Source organism: Python bivittatus, unplaced genomic scaffold (genome assembly GCF_059951505.1).
Source record: "Python bivittatus isolate LINGU-HERP-01145 unplaced genomic scaffold, Pbiv_v1 ctg000070_np1212, whole genome shotgun sequence".
In the NCBI taxonomy this organism is placed as follows: Eukaryota; Metazoa; Chordata; class Lepidosauria; order Squamata; family Pythonidae; genus Python; species Python bivittatus.
The window spans coordinates 7,502,805-7,520,367 of record NW_028277034.1 but is presented as its reverse complement, the minus strand read 5'-3'; the positions used below and the strand labels follow the sequence as shown (position 1 = coordinate 7,520,367).

At 37.3% G+C, this 17,563-nt stretch overlaps 2 protein-coding genes across 12 annotated transcripts in view; one reads left to right on the top strand and one right to left on the bottom strand.

Annotated features, from left to right (window-relative positions):
* Window positions 1-6,995, top strand: part of SNX25 (sorting nexin 25) — a 63,762-nt gene extending 56,767 nt beyond the window's left edge. Inside the window, exons 17-19 of one of the 4 annotated variants that reach the window (XM_007423697.3) lie at window positions 3,264-3,445; window positions 5,491-5,591; window positions 6,410-6,995. In XM_007423697.3, coding sequence (XP_007423759.2) covers window positions 3,264-3,445; window positions 5,491-5,591; window positions 6,410-6,490 — 364 coding nt within the window. In that variant the 3' untranslated portion in view covers window positions 6,491-6,995. Of the gene's footprint in view, window positions 1-3,263; window positions 3,446-5,490 lie in introns of those variants that run through there. The other 3 variants (XM_088131607.1, XM_025163741.2, XR_015794264.1) reach the window with 3 other exon arrangements.
* LRP2BP (LRP2 binding protein) overlaps window positions 1-17,563 on the bottom strand; it is a 73,481-nt gene that overhangs the window by 38,616 nt on the left and 17,302 nt on the right. For 5 of the 8 annotated variants that reach the window (XM_088131642.1, XM_088131663.1, XM_007423703.3 and 2 more), the window contains 5 exons: window positions 16,009-16,151; window positions 15,317-15,422; window positions 12,770-12,993; window positions 10,766-10,931; window positions 8,784-9,069 (listed from right to left, as the gene is read on the bottom strand). In XM_088131642.1, the coding sequence (XP_087987768.1) occupies window positions 9,004-9,069; window positions 10,766-10,931; window positions 12,770-12,993; window positions 15,317-15,422; window positions 16,009-16,151 (705 nt within the window). In that variant the 3' untranslated portion in view covers window positions 8,784-9,003. Of the gene's footprint in view, window positions 1-77; window positions 168-8,783; window positions 9,070-10,765; window positions 10,932-12,769; window positions 12,994-15,316; window positions 15,423-16,008; window positions 16,152-17,563 lie in introns of those variants that run through there. The other 3 variants (XM_088131675.1, XM_088131668.1, XM_088131679.1) reach the window with 2 other exon arrangements.

Sequence of the window (17,563 nt, the reverse complement as noted above, 5' to 3'; positions counted from 1 at the left end):
GTTAATGAATTTCTATTATAGTTGTGGTTTTTAACATTTAGGTGCCATGCATTGAAATAGAACTAAATATGACTTACAGGAATGCAGTGCAAGATACAACTTGTTTCTTATGTGGATTATAAAAAGGTAGTGGTATGCTGTTGGCTCAGGGAAGAGAGAAGACGACTCTGGAAATGAGGAAAACAGTTGTTCATTGTTTAGTGCACTTAGGCAGATGATGGCTTGCAAATTACAACACAAGCTCTTCCTAACATGCTTCAAATTATTAAATGCCATGAACAGGAGACACAAGTGATACTTTTGCATGATTATACTTTAGAATACACAACTCTAATTCAGTGAATAGTATATATTTTGATAAATGATTGCCATTGCGAGATATATTATCCTGCTCAGGGATAGCAAAAGGTGGTGACGATGGTGGTGGTGATGATGATGATGATTTTGATGGCAATGCCTTTTGTGATATCTTCAGTTGGATATAGTGATGGGAAAATAATAAAGATAAAAAAGAAAAAGGCAATCAAGTAGACAGTCCAGTAATGTAGAATAGTAAGATTACTATCCTACGCATGGTTGATCAGCACTGGGTGAAACAGCAGTTGATAGCTAAGAGCTTTGTGTTGTAATTACATTAGAGCAGTGTTTCTCAACCGTGGCAACCTTAAGATGTGTGGACATCAACTCCCACAATTCCCCAGCCAGTATGCACCAGGAGTTCTGATGATGTGGTTGTTTTAATGTCTCAAAGAAAGGGGTGTCTTTTGCTTCCTTGCACTTTATGAAGTATCTTTTTGAATGCTTTGCACCGCCCTTCTGTTTAAGGCAAAAGGGAGTTCTTCTAAAATACAGAGGAAACTTTTGATGGAAACAGAAGTGCCAAATTGCCGGCTCTTTTTTCTGCAGTACTGTACAGGCACATGAGCAGAAAAATAGTGTGAATAGCAATATCCTTTTTTAGCTATAATGCTAAAATACAAATATGAGCTACCAGAGTGGGTATAAGAGTAGAAGTTTATAAGCTGAGTTATGTTTCCAGAGAATGGTGCTTCTGAGACATTTTGAAGTAAGGTTCAGGTATTGATAAAAGAGAAACCTCCGAAATATTAAATAAAACAGGCAACTCTGTCATTTGTTTCAGCAACTAAATAGTATTGAACTGTATGATAGAACTATTGCAACCAGAAATATATTTAAAATTATTCTAATTATCCTTTCTCAATCTGGTGTCCTTGAATGTGGTAGGACTGTAATATCAAGCAGAAACAATACCCTAATCAAGGAACTGCCAAGGAGAAAGCCACACCCCTACCAGCACTGGCAGGGAAAGTACTGTATATATACAGATAGCAAACCCCACACTCACTAGTATTGATGTTACCTAATTGGGAAATGAAATGTCTGCAACCAAACAACCTACCTCAGAGAGCACCAAGGACTCCACAGTTCAACCCTGAGCTACAGACATTCTCTTCTATTTAGGACTGTAATTCTCAGCCAAGGAGTCGGTTTATGTCAGCGTTTGAAGTGGCCACGTCAGAAAACTGAAGAAATACTGGAACTCTACTTGATTGATATAGGCTATAGCAGTGTTGTCCAAACTTAGCCACTTTAAGATGAGTGGACTTCAACTCCCAGTTTGCACAACACTGGGCTATATATAGTAACAGAATCTTGAAAGCCTGACAGCATTTTTCCTTCACTCCCTCTTATATCAAAGAGAGTTAAGGCACAGCACAGCCACTTAAAATTTTTTCTAACATTTTGTTACTTTCCTATTTAATTCAACTTTCGCTAACCGCTGCATTCCTTCTCCAGGGTCACCTCTGATGTTCCCTAAAGCTTGGAGAAAGTTGATCAAATGACCCTACCCTGTTTCCAGTCCACATGAATATAATATAGACAATTAGTATAGGCTATTTTTAGTGAATAAATAGAACACTTGTACTTTTTAAATAGTAGGTTGGGAAGTACCTTATTAAAATTGCTTTTTACCTTATTAAAATTGGCAAATATTGCTTTTTTGCATTATTATATTATGTATGATACAGCAGCCCATCTTCACTTAAATAACATCATATTTCAGTTATATAAAAATGGCAAGCAACCCACTTTTCAGCTGTTACTATCAGAAATAAGCGACAGTGGCTTAACAAGGCTGCATTAAAAAGAATGACCAATCGAACTTTACTTTCCAGTTTATTGGTGAGCATTAATTAGACTTATCCATCTTTTCCTGTCTCTATCTCCATTTCTAGCATTCAGATTCTATTTGTCGAATTCTGATGTGATATTAAATTATACTATGTCAAACTACAGATGGAGTACAGTGCCATTTTAATCTTACCTTCTTTTATATAACAAATGTATTGCAAATGTTTAAAAAGTAGCACATCAACAACTATGTTTATTTCTGTGATTAGAACCTTAAAAACAAATAAAAATAAAGAACACCCCCCCCAAGGTAGTTAAAATGGGATTTGTTTCAAGTGCAGCTGGAAGTGGTAACAATTCATTCTATTATTTCCTTCCACTACAATGTATAGACCCGTGTTTTTCAAACTTGGCAACTTTAAGATATGTGGACTTCAACTCCCAGAATTCCCCTGCCAGCTGGCTGAGGAATTCTGGGAGTTGAAGTCCACACATCTTAAAGTTGCCAAGATTGAAAAACACCGGTATAGACAAAGAATGGAGAAACCGTGGTCTTTCAGACATTGCCAGACTACAACTCTGAACATTGCTGACTACTCGCTAGTTGGGGTTGCGGGAAGCTGATATGATCAATGGATCCTAATTGTAAAATGAGAGTTTGAGACTGTTTTCATGGTTCTCCTTAGCCATCTGACTCCTTAATGTTACTCATTTACAGTTGTAACACATTCAGATCACTCTGAGCTGTATTGTTCAGGTAGTACATGGGGATGTAAGTGAATTTCATGATACCAACTACTGTATGCTACCTAAAATACAGGGTGTACAAAAGGTCACAGACTATTTGGTAAATTACATCAAATGTTTAAATTGATTTTTTTTTCTAAACACTCGTTCGTTCGACTTCATGACCTTGAACATTCCTTGGTACAATTACATTTTCTTTGATGTTCACAAATTATGATGTGATGGTCTTTAGATTGTCTGATGGCCTATGGGGCTTGACTTTAGGTATACCGTGTGTGTGTGTGTGTGTGTGTATGTATTTTTCTCTAGAAAGGAAAAGATAGGTTAAAAACATATATTTTTCTTAATGCCTTTCCTCCAAGGCAAATTCGTGACACTGTAAATTGGATCTTCAGTGAGCCAATGCTTGTTTACTATATCAACATATTCCGAGATGCATTTTGGCCAGATGGGAAAGTGGCATCCAGCACAAAACCTACAAGTGAAGAGCAAAGCCAAGAGACAAAACAGAAAGCACAGCAAAAACTACTTGAAAACATTCCAGGTGAGACTCCCTGGTATTATTTCAATTATTAACCAAAGACAAATTAAAAAACAAAACGAAAAACAAAAACAGTGTTTACTGTTCAAGGTTAATATGCTTAGCAGACCTATGTCATTTTAATGAAAAACAATATATGTTCAAGCTTCCTATTTAACCCTGACGTCTGTTAGTCCATGGAGGGATGACTGAAAATCATACCTTCAGAGTAGACCAAAATGGCATTTGGGTGATGGGAAAAGAAGAGGACTAAAGAGGAATGCATACTGTGCAAGTTCATTCCTGGTCCAAAATATTGGAAATAACAGGGCACTACAGAAATATCAAATTATGCTGTTGTTTATATAATTGGGATCTAATTCCCTGAAATAAACATGGCTTTCTTGCTGAAGTGCGTCACTCATTCTCTGGGTCTTGTAAAAAGCCATTTCCTGTACAAATATTTAATAGCAAACAAAGAGGATTACTTTTGTATTATCTTTGTAGCCATGATTTTTGCTCATATATGTACAGTATGTGAGTTGAAATTCTAGAAGGATAAGAAAATAGCATATGACTCTATCTCCCCACCCCCCCACCCCGCAAAAAGTATGTGATGCAAGTATCAATTAATCCCCATTAGGTTTATTGGAAGAATGAAATATTTTAAACAGGGTAAAAACCTCTCCCCCCCCCCATTTTTTCTCCATGAATTAGTAGTATTCTTTTCTGATTCAGAAAATATCATTTTAGTATAATAAAATTTATATTTGCCTTAATTTTTTTGTCACTAGTGATAGAGAGAAAGATAATCATTGGGGGGGGGATGGCTACTGTTTGCCTTTATAACATTAAAAAAAATATATATTTAAGTATCTGTAAACCTAGAGTGGAGACTGAAATCAAGACAATTCCATTCAGTTCCATTCTGATATCAATTAAGTTCCCATATGCAACAGAACTGAATAATTTTAAAAACTTAAGACAAAAGTAGTTAACAGCTGTATTTTGAAATTTGAGATACATTTGATATAGGACTAGAGTGCTTAAAGCAGTGCTTTAAATTTAAATAATAGCTGAGCAAAGATTAGAAACTCGGCTTCTCAAATTTACAATGTTATGTTATCTTCTGGGGCTGAATATACAGTGGTACCTCGGTTCACGAACTTAATTCGTTCCGCGACTCTGGTTGCGAACCGAATTAGTCATGAACCGAATCAAATTTTCCCATAAGGTTCAATGTAAATACGGTTAATCCGTTCTGACCCCTCCGAATTTGGTCGCCAACCGATTTTTGATCGCGTCCCGAATCAAATTTCCCCATAAGGTTCAATGTAATTACGGTTAATCCGTTCTGAACCATATGTTTTTTTTTAAAAAAACTGCAAAAATATGAACAAAATACAGCATGAAGAGAGAGAATGCTAACCTTGCTCGACGCGACTTCTGGCGTGGACAGGAAGGTGGGTGGGGAGGCGGATATTACTAGGAGGGAGGGTCCCCCTCCCTACAGGAAGCTGTGACCACGTGTCATGGGAGGGAAAATGGCCGCGGATCCTGTTCGTAACCCGATCCGGCGTTTGTGAACCGAGGCAAAATTTTGCGAACGGAGCTGTTCGTGAACCGAATTGTTCGTAAACAGAAGCGTTCATGAACCGAGGTACCACTGTACTTAGTTTAAAACCAAATCAGATGTTATGGTGGCAGATCAGTCTGAGTCCTGGTGTATAAACCTTTGATAGTAAAGATCAAATTTGATGAACAAACACATGCAAGTAAATCTCCTTTTTTTGGCCCTTTAATATTGGACTTCAGAGTGAGGGGAAAGCAATTTAGATGACAGATAACAGGAATTGGAGATAGTTGAACTCCCTTTATTCCTTTTATTCTATTAAAATACTGTTAGACTTACTATTTTGTTGCTATTGCACCCAGCTTGGATCTTTAGATCATTACCCTGGTGTGGATATACTCATATTTGATTATACATTGTATTTTTAGTTTATATTTCTTCATAAATGGTTGAAAATATTAAAATCAGAGCCAGATTTTTTAAAAACTTCTTTCAGATACCCTTCAAAATCTTGTTGGACAGCAAAATGCTCGCCATGGTGTAATCAAAGTGTTCAATGCACTTCAAGAAACCAAAGCCAATAAGCATCTTCTTTATGTGAGTTTAACTCAGACTTCATGGGGTTGTTTGTTGTTTAAAACTGATCCTTTCTCAGATCTTAGAAGCTTCACTCTCTCTTACATTCTACTGTTTCTTGAAGTATTCATAGAACTTCTTTTTACTTGGAATGGGTGAAACCCACTTAAGAGATTAAATGGAAAACTTTATACACACCTATATGAAATATGACCATGTTTCCTTCCATTTCTGTCCTTCTCTAGCTGGATTCTAGCTGAAGCAATAGAGGGGGAATGCATTAAATCAGAGTAATTTACTAATTCGTGAGGTCTCCCCAATCATACTAGGCCTATCTAGAGGTTTCTGGTGTCAGTTAACACCAACGTATGATAACAATTTGGTCCTCTACCATGCTAGAACCACCTAAAAATGGGAGAATGGTGGACAGCAGGTGACTTGAAGCCTTGAGTTCATGTGTGCACATTGTGCAGTTGGGGTTGCACAGAATCTGAAGTGGAGCAATCCTGTCCCAGAACAGATGATCTTTTGTCTCATTATTACCAGACCTCTTCATTATATTTCTCTACAGAGAATATTCAGATTGATTTTTTTAAGGTTGGCTGCAGGAAACATGCTAGACTGGATGATAAGAGCTTTTACTGGAAGGCCTTATTCTATGGAATGCTTATACACCCAGCATTTTCCCTATTACATACCATCATACATTCCTGAAACCCCAAGATGACTCTTCAGAGGAAGTGATTTGTGCTTAGGTCCTCCAGTTTATACAGTAATGTTTGATGTTCTAACGTCAATTTACAGGCAAAAAACCCACATTTTAATCTTTTTTCCCCTAGGTATTATTGGAAATGCTGCTACTTGAATTGTGTCCTGAACTGCGAATTCATTTAGAGAAGGTTAAAGCAGCTCAGGTTTGAATGTGCAGGTGAATTACTAAGAAGAATGTCCGTTGATAATAATAGACATTCAACTTATTTCCCTCTTTTCCATAGAGGGTTGACTGAAAACTTCTGAGAATTTGTATTTTTTTCCCTTTTTTTTAGATTTACACAAAGCAAAGCAGACTTGAAAAGAACAGATGATAGGGTAGAGTGCCAGCAATGTGTAGTTTCTGGCTTTTATTTAACTTGTTATATGAAACTCTCTTTAAGATACAGATTGAAATGTGAATGTTGATATAAGATATAAGAAACAAAGTATTTTAAACATTTATGAAAGGCATTTTGCTTTAGTGATATCTTAATGGATGTTGTACAGTTATTTTCTTCGCTGAGGATACTGACTGTTCCTCTATTTTCTTGTGTATTGAAAAGCCTTGTTGTGCAATATATGTAAAGATATTGTGTAAATTTTACTGCTTTTATTTTTACCAAAGATTTCCCATAGTTTGGAGCCTTTGTAAGCAATAAATTATAAAATAGAGTGCACTGCTTCATAATTACGTGTCTCATTACAGCTTGAAAATTTGGGTGCTGTTTCAGAGAACTGTATTCATTTCTTTCAACAAGGCAGACAGCCAAAATGTAGTGTTATCTTGAAATACATTGTGAGTGAACCAGCCTTAAGCAGCATATAAATATCATATCGTCCTAATAAGCTGAAGTGCAGTTAAATCACTCAACCCATTTTGATATTATCCAGGGCATGTTTTCTTTAATGTATCCCTTTTAAAAGGGCTATTACACCCATATCTAATTTTATGTCAAGGTTGCCTTGTTCATCTGCCAAGAACAGACAGATGTTATAGAGTTGTTGGAGTAGGAATGTGTATTCTGAACTTACTTTATTAACATGGTTATACTAAAAAATATTACAGTATTTTCAGGGTCTGTATATCTCAAAGATGATCCAACAACAGATGCAAAGAAAAGAGCCACAAGGTGGCAAAAATTAGAGAGTTAACCTTTTACATTTGTTTTAAAAAAAAAAAACCTTAATGATTCACAAATCAAGCAACTTAGCCTTTTTTTTTTTTTTTTTGGAGCAGCAAGGAACTTTATGCTGATTTTAAATACAAAGATCTGCTGCAATGCATATTATGGTAATTATATAACATTATGGTAATTACCCATCCAACGTGTAAAGACCTGAATTATAATTTTTCTTCTACAATGCATTACCTACCCATCACCACTGGTAACCTTTGTGTACCAGGATTTCAGGGCTTACTGATTTCATGTAATTATTCAAACAGACGTGGCCTAGCAGTAAAGATCGATTTAACTATATGCAAATAATTTACCAGATATTTTTTCAGCAACTATGAAAGAATGGATATACATTTTAGGAAGTCAGGACTTTCAAAGGATGTTAAATTTAATGTTATTAATTTTACAAATGTGTATGCTGCTTACTCAATGTACTTTCTAATGTGCAGTGAAATGTTTTTAGAGAACGGTATTTTAGGCAAACTTATTTTAGAAGTTTTATAGCAAGCAAAAATAATTGTGACATAAGCCTACTAATCCAGTGTATAACTTGTTAAAACTACATCACCTTGGGCAGTATAGCTAACTAGCCTATATTTCTTCAGGATGACTGAACAATTCTTGGCACGTTGACATTCACAAACTGAAAGCAGTCTGATGTGACAACTGTGCCAGAAATAATCATCCATTTTCTTGTTTTCTTTGGGACCCAATTTTTAGCTAGAAGGCAGAATCCATATAAGCTGTGTGAAGTTACCTAATAGATTGACCACATTTTCCTATTGTTTGTGCCCAACCTGACAGAACATCGTAAGTAAAGAATGGGCTTTCTGTATTTCTTTTGTCATCTTCTTCAGCATCTTGTGCAGGACTACCTGTAGTGATTTGTGTTCTTTACCAGTGTATGAAAGGAGCTGGTGTAGGTTAATGAATACTTGGTTTGTTTTCTTTAAAGTATTGTCATGCTTTCTCTTTATCCCTTATCTCATACTGTATAGAAATGATCTTGTCTGAAATCAGTTTTGAGATTGCATTCCCTAAACCTGCTTTGCCCCTCATGATTAAAGCAGAATTTATATTTAAGGCAAGGACTAGAGACTTTCTTTTTCCTCTGAGAGGCTAGACAACCTTTCTCCAGTACAGCTACAAAGTCCTGAATTTTCCTTTCCTTTTAAGGAAAGAGGATCAGAAGAAATAATGTTTAAGGCAGAGTATTGACATGTCACACAGTCTTTAACCAAGGATTGGTGATTGCAAATGCCTTCAGAAATGTACTCAGTGATCATCAGTTCTCAACTTTTATTATGTTAACAGAATAAAAGAATAAATTTAGAAAAATTAATAGAATTTGACCAAACATAATGGTTATAACTTTACTGAAGGAAATCTATATGCTTCACTCTAAATGAAGGAAAAGGGAGACATAGGAAGTTTGTTCACATTAATCATGATTAATCAGAAGCTGAATGAAAAGTGTTCCTCAGATTCAGCAAAATAATACTCTAAATTCTCCCATGATTAGCAGTCAGCTCAAGATCAGCAGCTAAATCAGGATCCAGTCTACATGCCTTTAAAAACAGAGAAAAATATATTTAAAAAAATAAAATTGATCTTGTATGTATTGTATAAGCTCACTCTGCTAGAAGATATTGTTTCTTAAGGTGCCTTGAGATAAATAGCTGAACTAAAAATACTCTTTTGATCTCCTTCTGTTCCCTTTAAAAAAATTCTCTCAAGATAAACTGATACGGCAAGGTAGCTTCCCCACGTGGAAAACCTATCACAGAAAAGGTTAAGCTGAACTCTTTAGACACACTGACTTCATGAACATTTTTCTTGGGATTTGGTTCAACTAGAATTTGAAGTGAAATATTCCAGCAAAACAAACCCATTATTTAGATTATTATTAGATGATGATGATGATGATGGTTGGTCGCATAGTCAACCAGATGTTTAGGCTGGATTTGGCATTTTTATCCATCTATTGAGTCCTTCCCAAGGACCTGAGATAGGCAGATGTTGTTGTTTGATGGTGTTAAAGGTATTGTCACAGGATATAAGCTGTTCCAAGTAAAGCTGCCTTTTGCACTGACTGATGGTGATTTTGTCAATGTTGACAGTGTTCAAGTGGTGCTCCAGATGTTTTGGGATTGCACCTAAGGCGCCTATAACTATTGGTACTATCTTTGCTTTCCTTTGCCATAGTAGTAGTAATTATTATTATTGTTGTTATTATGGACTGTCACTGCATTATTGCTGTAGTTAAAATGAAGATTGGCAATTGGTTATTTTATTTGACATTTGTATTGGGAAGATGTCATACAAATAGTGATTATTTGTAGAGGATATTCAACTTAATTTATTCCACAGAAAATGTTCAGCTTTATCAGTCAGAGGCTATTGAATTTTTTAAAAACTAAAACACAAACTATTAGAATAATGCTAATTCATAGCTCAACCTAGGTTAGCACATTCCTCCAACACAGCCTCAGAAGAAATTAAAAGCTTTTCCTTCATTTTTGAGTATCTGCAGCTTGCCATGTGGTCTGAGCTTGGTCAAAAAGTGATTAATGTTAACTATAGTTAGCAGAAACAAGCCAGCTTCATGAGCCATAGCTCATAAAATTATTTTGTTTCCAATAATTTTAGTTAACATTAACAAGTGAAACCTCCACAAACTTTAGTTAATCTAAAATGGAGAAGTCAGGGAGTATATGAGCCTGGGAATATGGTAGACTTACTCAGAAACTGGTATTCCCTACACTTAAGATTGCAATGTCTCCTTCAAAACAGCGATAGTGCTGGGTATAGAGCAGTGCTGTCCAAACTTGGCCACTTTAAGATGAGTGGACATGCTGGCTGGGGAATTCTGGGAGTTGAAGTCCACTCATCTTAAAGTGGCCATGTTTGGACAACACTGGTATAGAGTATATATGCCTTTGATAACCACATCACTAATAAGAGTGCTGTGTCATCTGATGCCTCTATTTAGACATTTCTATGATTATGCCTGTGCTAAGCAGGGACTACCTTAAAGTAGGTTTTGCAATCTTTCTACACCAAGGTCAGTAAGCAAGCACCAAATGGAGTACAACTTGTCTCAAGTAATCACTTTGATAATTGAGTAACATTTGTACTAGTTCTTTTCAGATATTTTATGAACAGAGTTTAATTTTCGTGCATAATTCTGTATCATATATCACAAATAATATTAACAGAAAGTAAGCTCAAATCCAACTCTATATATAAGCACCCCCGTCTTACCTTAGAATAATATTTTTTAGCTGCTGCTAAATCTTGTTGGGTTCCTAGGCCAAGCTGGAGACATCTGGCCAAGTAGAAAGAAGCCATTGCAAGTCCTCTGCTTATGTAAAAAGGAAGGCAATCTGTTTCTTTTGCTATCTTTTCAACATCGTCATTTTCTGTTATTCTATTTGGACATGCACCGCAAGGTAAAAAATGAGTAATTTCAGAACACAATGAGCAATTTCAGAACACAAAAGAATAACTCAAATAATTACTGAGAACATTTTTTGCCAAAGTCTAACAGACTGTTTAATTTTGTGCAAAAATACACCAGTAGTTTATAAGCCCTAAGTTCATGTACAGATAGTCCTTGACTTATGACAGCAATTGGGACCAGAATTTCTGTCACTAAGTTAGGCAGTCATAAAGCACGACTGCGTCGCTTCGTAACAGCAATCCCTGCAGTACTGGTTGCTGTTGCTAACCGAATCCCACAGTTGTTAGGCAAGGCAACTTCCTGCTAGCTTTCCACAACCATAGTCAGTGAGAAGCCGGCAGAAAGTTGCAAGTCCCAGGCCGGCAGGCAGGTAAGTGGCTGGGGTGGGGGAGGGAGCAAGGGGTGTAGGGGAGGGTTGGGGAGAGTGTGTGAGGGTGCAAGGGAGGGTGCGTGAGAGGTGTGGGTCAGGGAGGATAGGAGGGTGTGCCTGAGGATGTGAGGGAGCTGTGGCGAGGTTGGGGATGGTGCGTGAGAGGTGTGGGTTGGGGAAGGGGGTGTTAGAGGCGCAGTGAGGGTGCAAGGGTGTGCACAAGGGTGCAAGGCATGGGGAGGGTGCTGTGGGAGGGTTTGTGGGTGGGTAGACTCACCCCAGAGACTTGCAACCTTCCCCATTGACTTTTTTCCTCTTGGGACTGATGGATAAACAGTTGGAAAAAAGTCATGGAAGTTTGTTTTTATATATGATAACCGCAGTGAGATTATTGTATGCACAAAGATGGAAAGATTTGGCAATACCTACAATGGAGGAATGGTTGGTAAAGATGATAGAATTTGCTGAGATGGCCAAATTGATCTGTTTGATTAGATTTTTAAAAAAATCTACATTTATTGCTGACTGGAAACCCCTTATGGACTTTTTGCATAAAACAGAAAAAAATGAACGTAATGATCTTTGGTTTTTGATGATTGGATAGGATGGATTATAGAAAGAAGAGAGTCACAGTGTAACTTTAGAGAAAGAGGTAAATCTACAGTTGTACTTATAACTGCTGTAAAGATCAAGAGCCACTTCTTTCTATCTTCTTTCTTTCTTTTCTATTTTTCTTCTACTTTTTTCTTTTTCTTTTTGTACTTTAGCTTTCTCTTATTTCTTCATTTTTCTTTATTTTAGTTTATATTAATTTTTACTCTTGTTTTTAGAACTTTCAATAAAATTATATTTTAAAAAAAGGAAAGCCAGCAGGGAAGATTGCAAATGGCAATTTTGTGATCACGGGGTATTGCAACTGGTCGTAAATACAAACCAGTTGCCAAACACCCAGATTGGGATCACATGACTGTGGGGGTGCTGGGAAGACCAGTACTCCGAGGACCAGTTGTAACCACCTTTTGTTTAGCACCATTCTAACTTCGAATGGTCACTGAACAAATGGTCGTAGGTTGAGGACTACTTGTAATTAAGAGTATTTATACGGTTATATACCTATATTCAGACAGAGTTAATGCAGTGTACAAGTACAGCAATTACGAATTGTTCATAGATAGGAAAAGGTAAAGAATTTTTGCACCTGAGGATTTCAAAAGCCACAACAGGAGAGATTTTAAAGTATTATTTTTAATTAATAATACATAATTATTTTTAAATAATATACATATCAGCATAGCATCTGAAATACATATGCTGACTTATTGCCAATTAGGTACAAAAGTTCAGTTGTCTACCCACATCAGTACTCGTGAATTTGATTTATGCCTCCTTTTTCCCAGTTACCTTCCCCTTGAAGAACAAACTGAAATAAATTCACCTTTTGGCAAACTCGACTGCTTTTGTAAAAAATTTTCTTCTGTAGTAATACTCCACCAAATGGCCTTTAGCATATACATTCCCTCGATCTGATGCCTGATTGAGGCACTCCAAAGCAGCCTTCAGGTTTTGACGTATACCATGTCCGTAAAGATACATAAGCCCAAGGATGCCTTGAGATTCCAGGCTTCCATTCCCACAAGCTTCTGAATGCCAAAAGAATGCCTGAGGGAAAACAACTTTACAAAAGTCATTTGGGTGGGGGGGGGGAGAGATTTTTGCTGTACTGAAACAATGTGGACTGATCGATAAAGAGCCAAAGATTATGCTTCGGGTTTAGGAACAAACTCTCTAGCTACTCAGAAATACAAAGATTGTCAGTCTTCAAAATGGCAGTGATATTGTATGATAATACAGTGGTACCTCTACTTACGAACGCCCCTACTTACAAAATTTTCGAGATACGATCAGCTCCGGCCCCCAAAATTTACCTCTACTTACGAATTCACTTCGACTTACGAGCCATTTTCCACCTGTGCCACATGGTCCGTGGCCATTTTTCCGCCCATGCCACGTAGTCCGCGGCCATTTTCCCGCCCGTGCCACGTGGTCCGCGGCCATTTTCCACCCGTTCCACGTGGTCCGCGGCCATTTTTCCGCCCGTTCCACGTGGTCCGCGGCCATTTTCCACCCGTTCCATGTGATCTGCAGCCATTTTTCCGCCCGTTCCACGTGGTCCGCGGCCGTTTTTCAGCCCCTGGCACGTGGTCTGTGGCCATTTTTTCCACCCTGCTGCGTGGTCAGCGGCCGTTTTTCCGCCCCTGACGCGTGGTCCACGGACGCCGGAACGGATTAACAGTAATTACATTGAACCTTATGGGAAAATCTACTTCAACTTGCGACCAACTTGACTTGCGATCAGAGCCACGGAACGGATTAAGTTCGTAAGTAGAGGTACCACTGTATATAGCTGGCATTCTTCAGCAGTTGCCTGTGCTATCTAGAGGGGAAATAACCCTAACTCTTCAGTATCCTGGAATGAGAAATGAGACACCATAATTTCCAATTTAAAATAAACTTCATGTTTTTTATATGTGCATTTCTATTTCCAGGCTGCCAGATATTTTGCTTAGGTTTTAAAACAAGTGTTACTAAGTATTAATTTTTTTCAGCCAGTAGATAGACAAGATAAATCACTCAAGAATATTGGATTTTCCTTTTTAAATTACTAAAGATATATCCTAAGATTCAAGTGTGATGTATGAATATATGCTAATGTTTTATTATTCAAAATTGGCCATGTTAAGGGGTAAAATTATATTTTATGCATTGCTTTATGGCAAGGAACCTTTTATTCTTCTTTGTATTGCTCTCACAGTTGCTGTGGCTTGTCTTTTGAAAGGTGTATTTTTGAATATGTTTTCTTTTTTCTGGACAAGCAAGAGAGCTTGCATTAAGGGAAATAAGAAGAAAGGAGTTACGCAGGAATATGTTTTACAAAGAAGCAAAAAGCTTGTGAAGGATGTAATTTTAGTATTTTTACAGACAACCACTACAAAAAGAAACAAGGAACACCCTCAGTGAAGAAAGATTAAAAGGCACAGTGCTCTTAATTTCATAAACTAGGTCATAAACACCTTTTTAAATATTGCATAAGCAGCCTTCAGTGTGTTTTTAAATTCCATCTGGGTGTCCGTTCCCACTGAATCATCAAACTCATCTACATCTCCTGCTATCCAGATATTATTTATTTTATTTATTTATATTTCAAATTTAGATACCGCCCATCTCACAAAAAATGACTCTGGGCGGTTCACAATAAAACAGCAATATGCTAGATATGCTAGATTTCAATTTCCATAATTCCCAACTAGAATAGCCTTTGGCTAGGAGCTGGCTATTATGAAAGTGATGCTAACAGGGAATTATGGGAGTTAGTATTCCAGTTGGGGAATACTAGACTACATTGCCTTTGAATGCAAATGGAAACACACTACCAGTTGTTATACTCAATTATAGTTATCTGCATCCACAAATGGATTGCAGTAACCATCTTTACATTCCAGAAAAAAGAGATCAGATATATAAGAAATGCTTGTAAAGAATTTTCTGTGTGTCAGTACAAATACATATATATAAATAAAGACTGAGATTACCCCAATTACTAATTTTATATCCTTACCAACTTCATTTATTTATCTGATTTATATCCCACCTTTCATTTAGGAGCTCAAGTGGCATACATGGTATTCCCTCCTCCTCCTTTTTCCCCTGCAACAGTCCCATGAGGTAGGTTGGGTTGAGAGAGAGCAACTGGCCCAAAGTCACCCAGTGAAGTTCTGTGGCTGATGGGGAACTAAAATCTGGGTCTTCCCAATCCTGGTCCAGCTCCTTAATCACTATTCCACACTGGCTGTCTTTGTTAGTCCTCCCCTAGTCTGGCTGCCTGTTTTTGTCATTTCCAAGTGGAAAGAGACTCCATTTGACCAATACGAATACACAATTGAATGCAGGGCTTGGAATAAAACTACCCCAAAGAGGAAGCTACCTTTTTAAGATCCTTAGGATGTCGTGCTGAATACAACATTCCAAGTGTACTCTGAGCCTTTACACTTGCTTTTGGGTTCCCATGGTCTGCAGCAATAAACCATAATCTAGAAAACAGTAGCAATAGTGATGTGATTGGATTTTCCTTTTTTAGTCATAGCCATGTGGAAGTTTCTCAGATGTGGTTGGGAAATCTATATAGCTCTCCAAATACCATAGAACTGTAACTGAACAGTCCTACTCAGCATAACCAATGCTAAGGCAATTTGAATGTTGAAGTTCAGCGCCATTGGGAGGACCACAAGTCCCTTATCCATGCATTAGCATCAAATTGGAAGCATGGCCTTTACAACAAAAGGTGCTTCAGAATAGGACTTTTTATTGTGAAATTATCCAGTGTCAATCATAACACTGAGTGGGGCTCTAGACAACTTCCATTTCTAAACCTCCAGTGTTTTCCTGCAATTTCTGTCCTTTTTCTTTCTACTGAAAATGCATTCAGGAGGGAAATAGATAATAGCTGTGAAGTTATTTTATTGATAACACTAAGAGCCCTCCATCTAGAAGCACCCAAAGGTGTCTCAAAAAGGGGACCTACTGTATATGTTGAAATCATGGCTCAAACCATAATATAGCCTGACCTGCTCCAAAATTGTCAGGTCCTTACATATATGAATTCTAAGGAGAGGTTACCTTTCAGCTTCTTTTTCAGAAATCTCAGTCCCATGTCCTTCATAGTAAGCTCGGCCAAGGTTGTAGGCAGCAGCAAATTTTAAATGTCTTGCTTTAGGGGAGTCAGAGTTGAGAATCTTCTTCATATACTCAACTCCTTTCTTCTACAGGTAAACAAAAGCAAAGAACAAGTGTATCATGTCAACACATAAATCACCTGTGAGCAAGCAGTTCACTTGCATGTCAAACCAAGTCATGAAAGGGTCTGCTGTTTGAGATGGAATGCTGCAACACTTCATTGCAGATATGATGCCAACAACCATTTCTACTGAAATGAAACAAAGGAGCTGTGCATAACTGAGATGCTTGGTGCTTTGCAACATAACATTGAAGTAGAACATATGTCAGAGATTTTAGCTAGAAAGCAATAGAATCTTCAGGAGCAATTACCAAAATTCTAAGAAATCTTGTACCAGTGAACTCTTATATAAAAATGAGTTTTCAGTTCACAAAATTGTAATGAAGGTTGGGCTCCCAAAATTAAGCTGCTGCTACCCTAAGGAAAAACATCTTGAACCAGCTGGGAGAAACCTTCCCTACCTCAAACTTGCCTTCTGCCATTCCTGACTTTGAAGCTGCTAGGATTTACAGAAACCTTGGCAGACCCACCTTAAGACTTACAGCCTACAAGTTTTGGAGATGGAGTTACCTTTGATGAGTTTTCATAGACCATTTGTTTCATAAACCATTCATTTAAATTGATAGGTTCCTACAGGGAAGGAGTCATTGTCTCTAGCATCAAGTCACAGAGAAATAGACCTCTGTTACCCAGCATCTTTGCTTTCTCCTACTGCAAAAAAATTTTTGGTCTCATTACGTTTCAAGACCATGATTTCCACCTGGGACAGAATGATGAAAGTGGCATCATAGTGTCAGGACACAAGCCAGACCCCTTTTTACATGTATTATGATACTACAAAAAGGACTAAGTGTGTGGTGTGATGCTGCAATGCTGCTTTCATCACTCTGACAAAAGGAGTAGCTCCTGCAGACAGCCATGGTTCAAGTCACATTCTCTCTCAAACCCAACTCCCACTTTTACAGAAATGCTACAGTATGCCACAGCTCTACATTGACAATAAAGTTAGTGTACACCCTAGTGTGGCTAAATGGACCAAAACAATCTCTTTTATGGTAAGATTGTGCCATCTGAATAAGCAAATATTCATCTGAATAAGCAACTATTCCAACTGTAACAAAGTACAGTGTTTTGGATTCCATCCATGTTCATGAACTTAATTTTATAGTCATGTTTATGACATGGTGGTTGCATATAAATTTCTAATCTAACATTCACTATAATTTAATATAAGAGAAGTCTCTTCAATAATAAAGATGACAAGACATATAATTCTTTCAGTTGAAGTCATACAGTGGGGCAAAAAAGTATTTAGTCAGTCACCAATTGTGCAAGTTCTCCCACTTAAAAAGATGAGAGAGGCCTGTAATTTTCATCATAGGTATACCTCAACTATGAGAGACAAAATGGGGGAAAAAATCCAGAAAATCACATTGT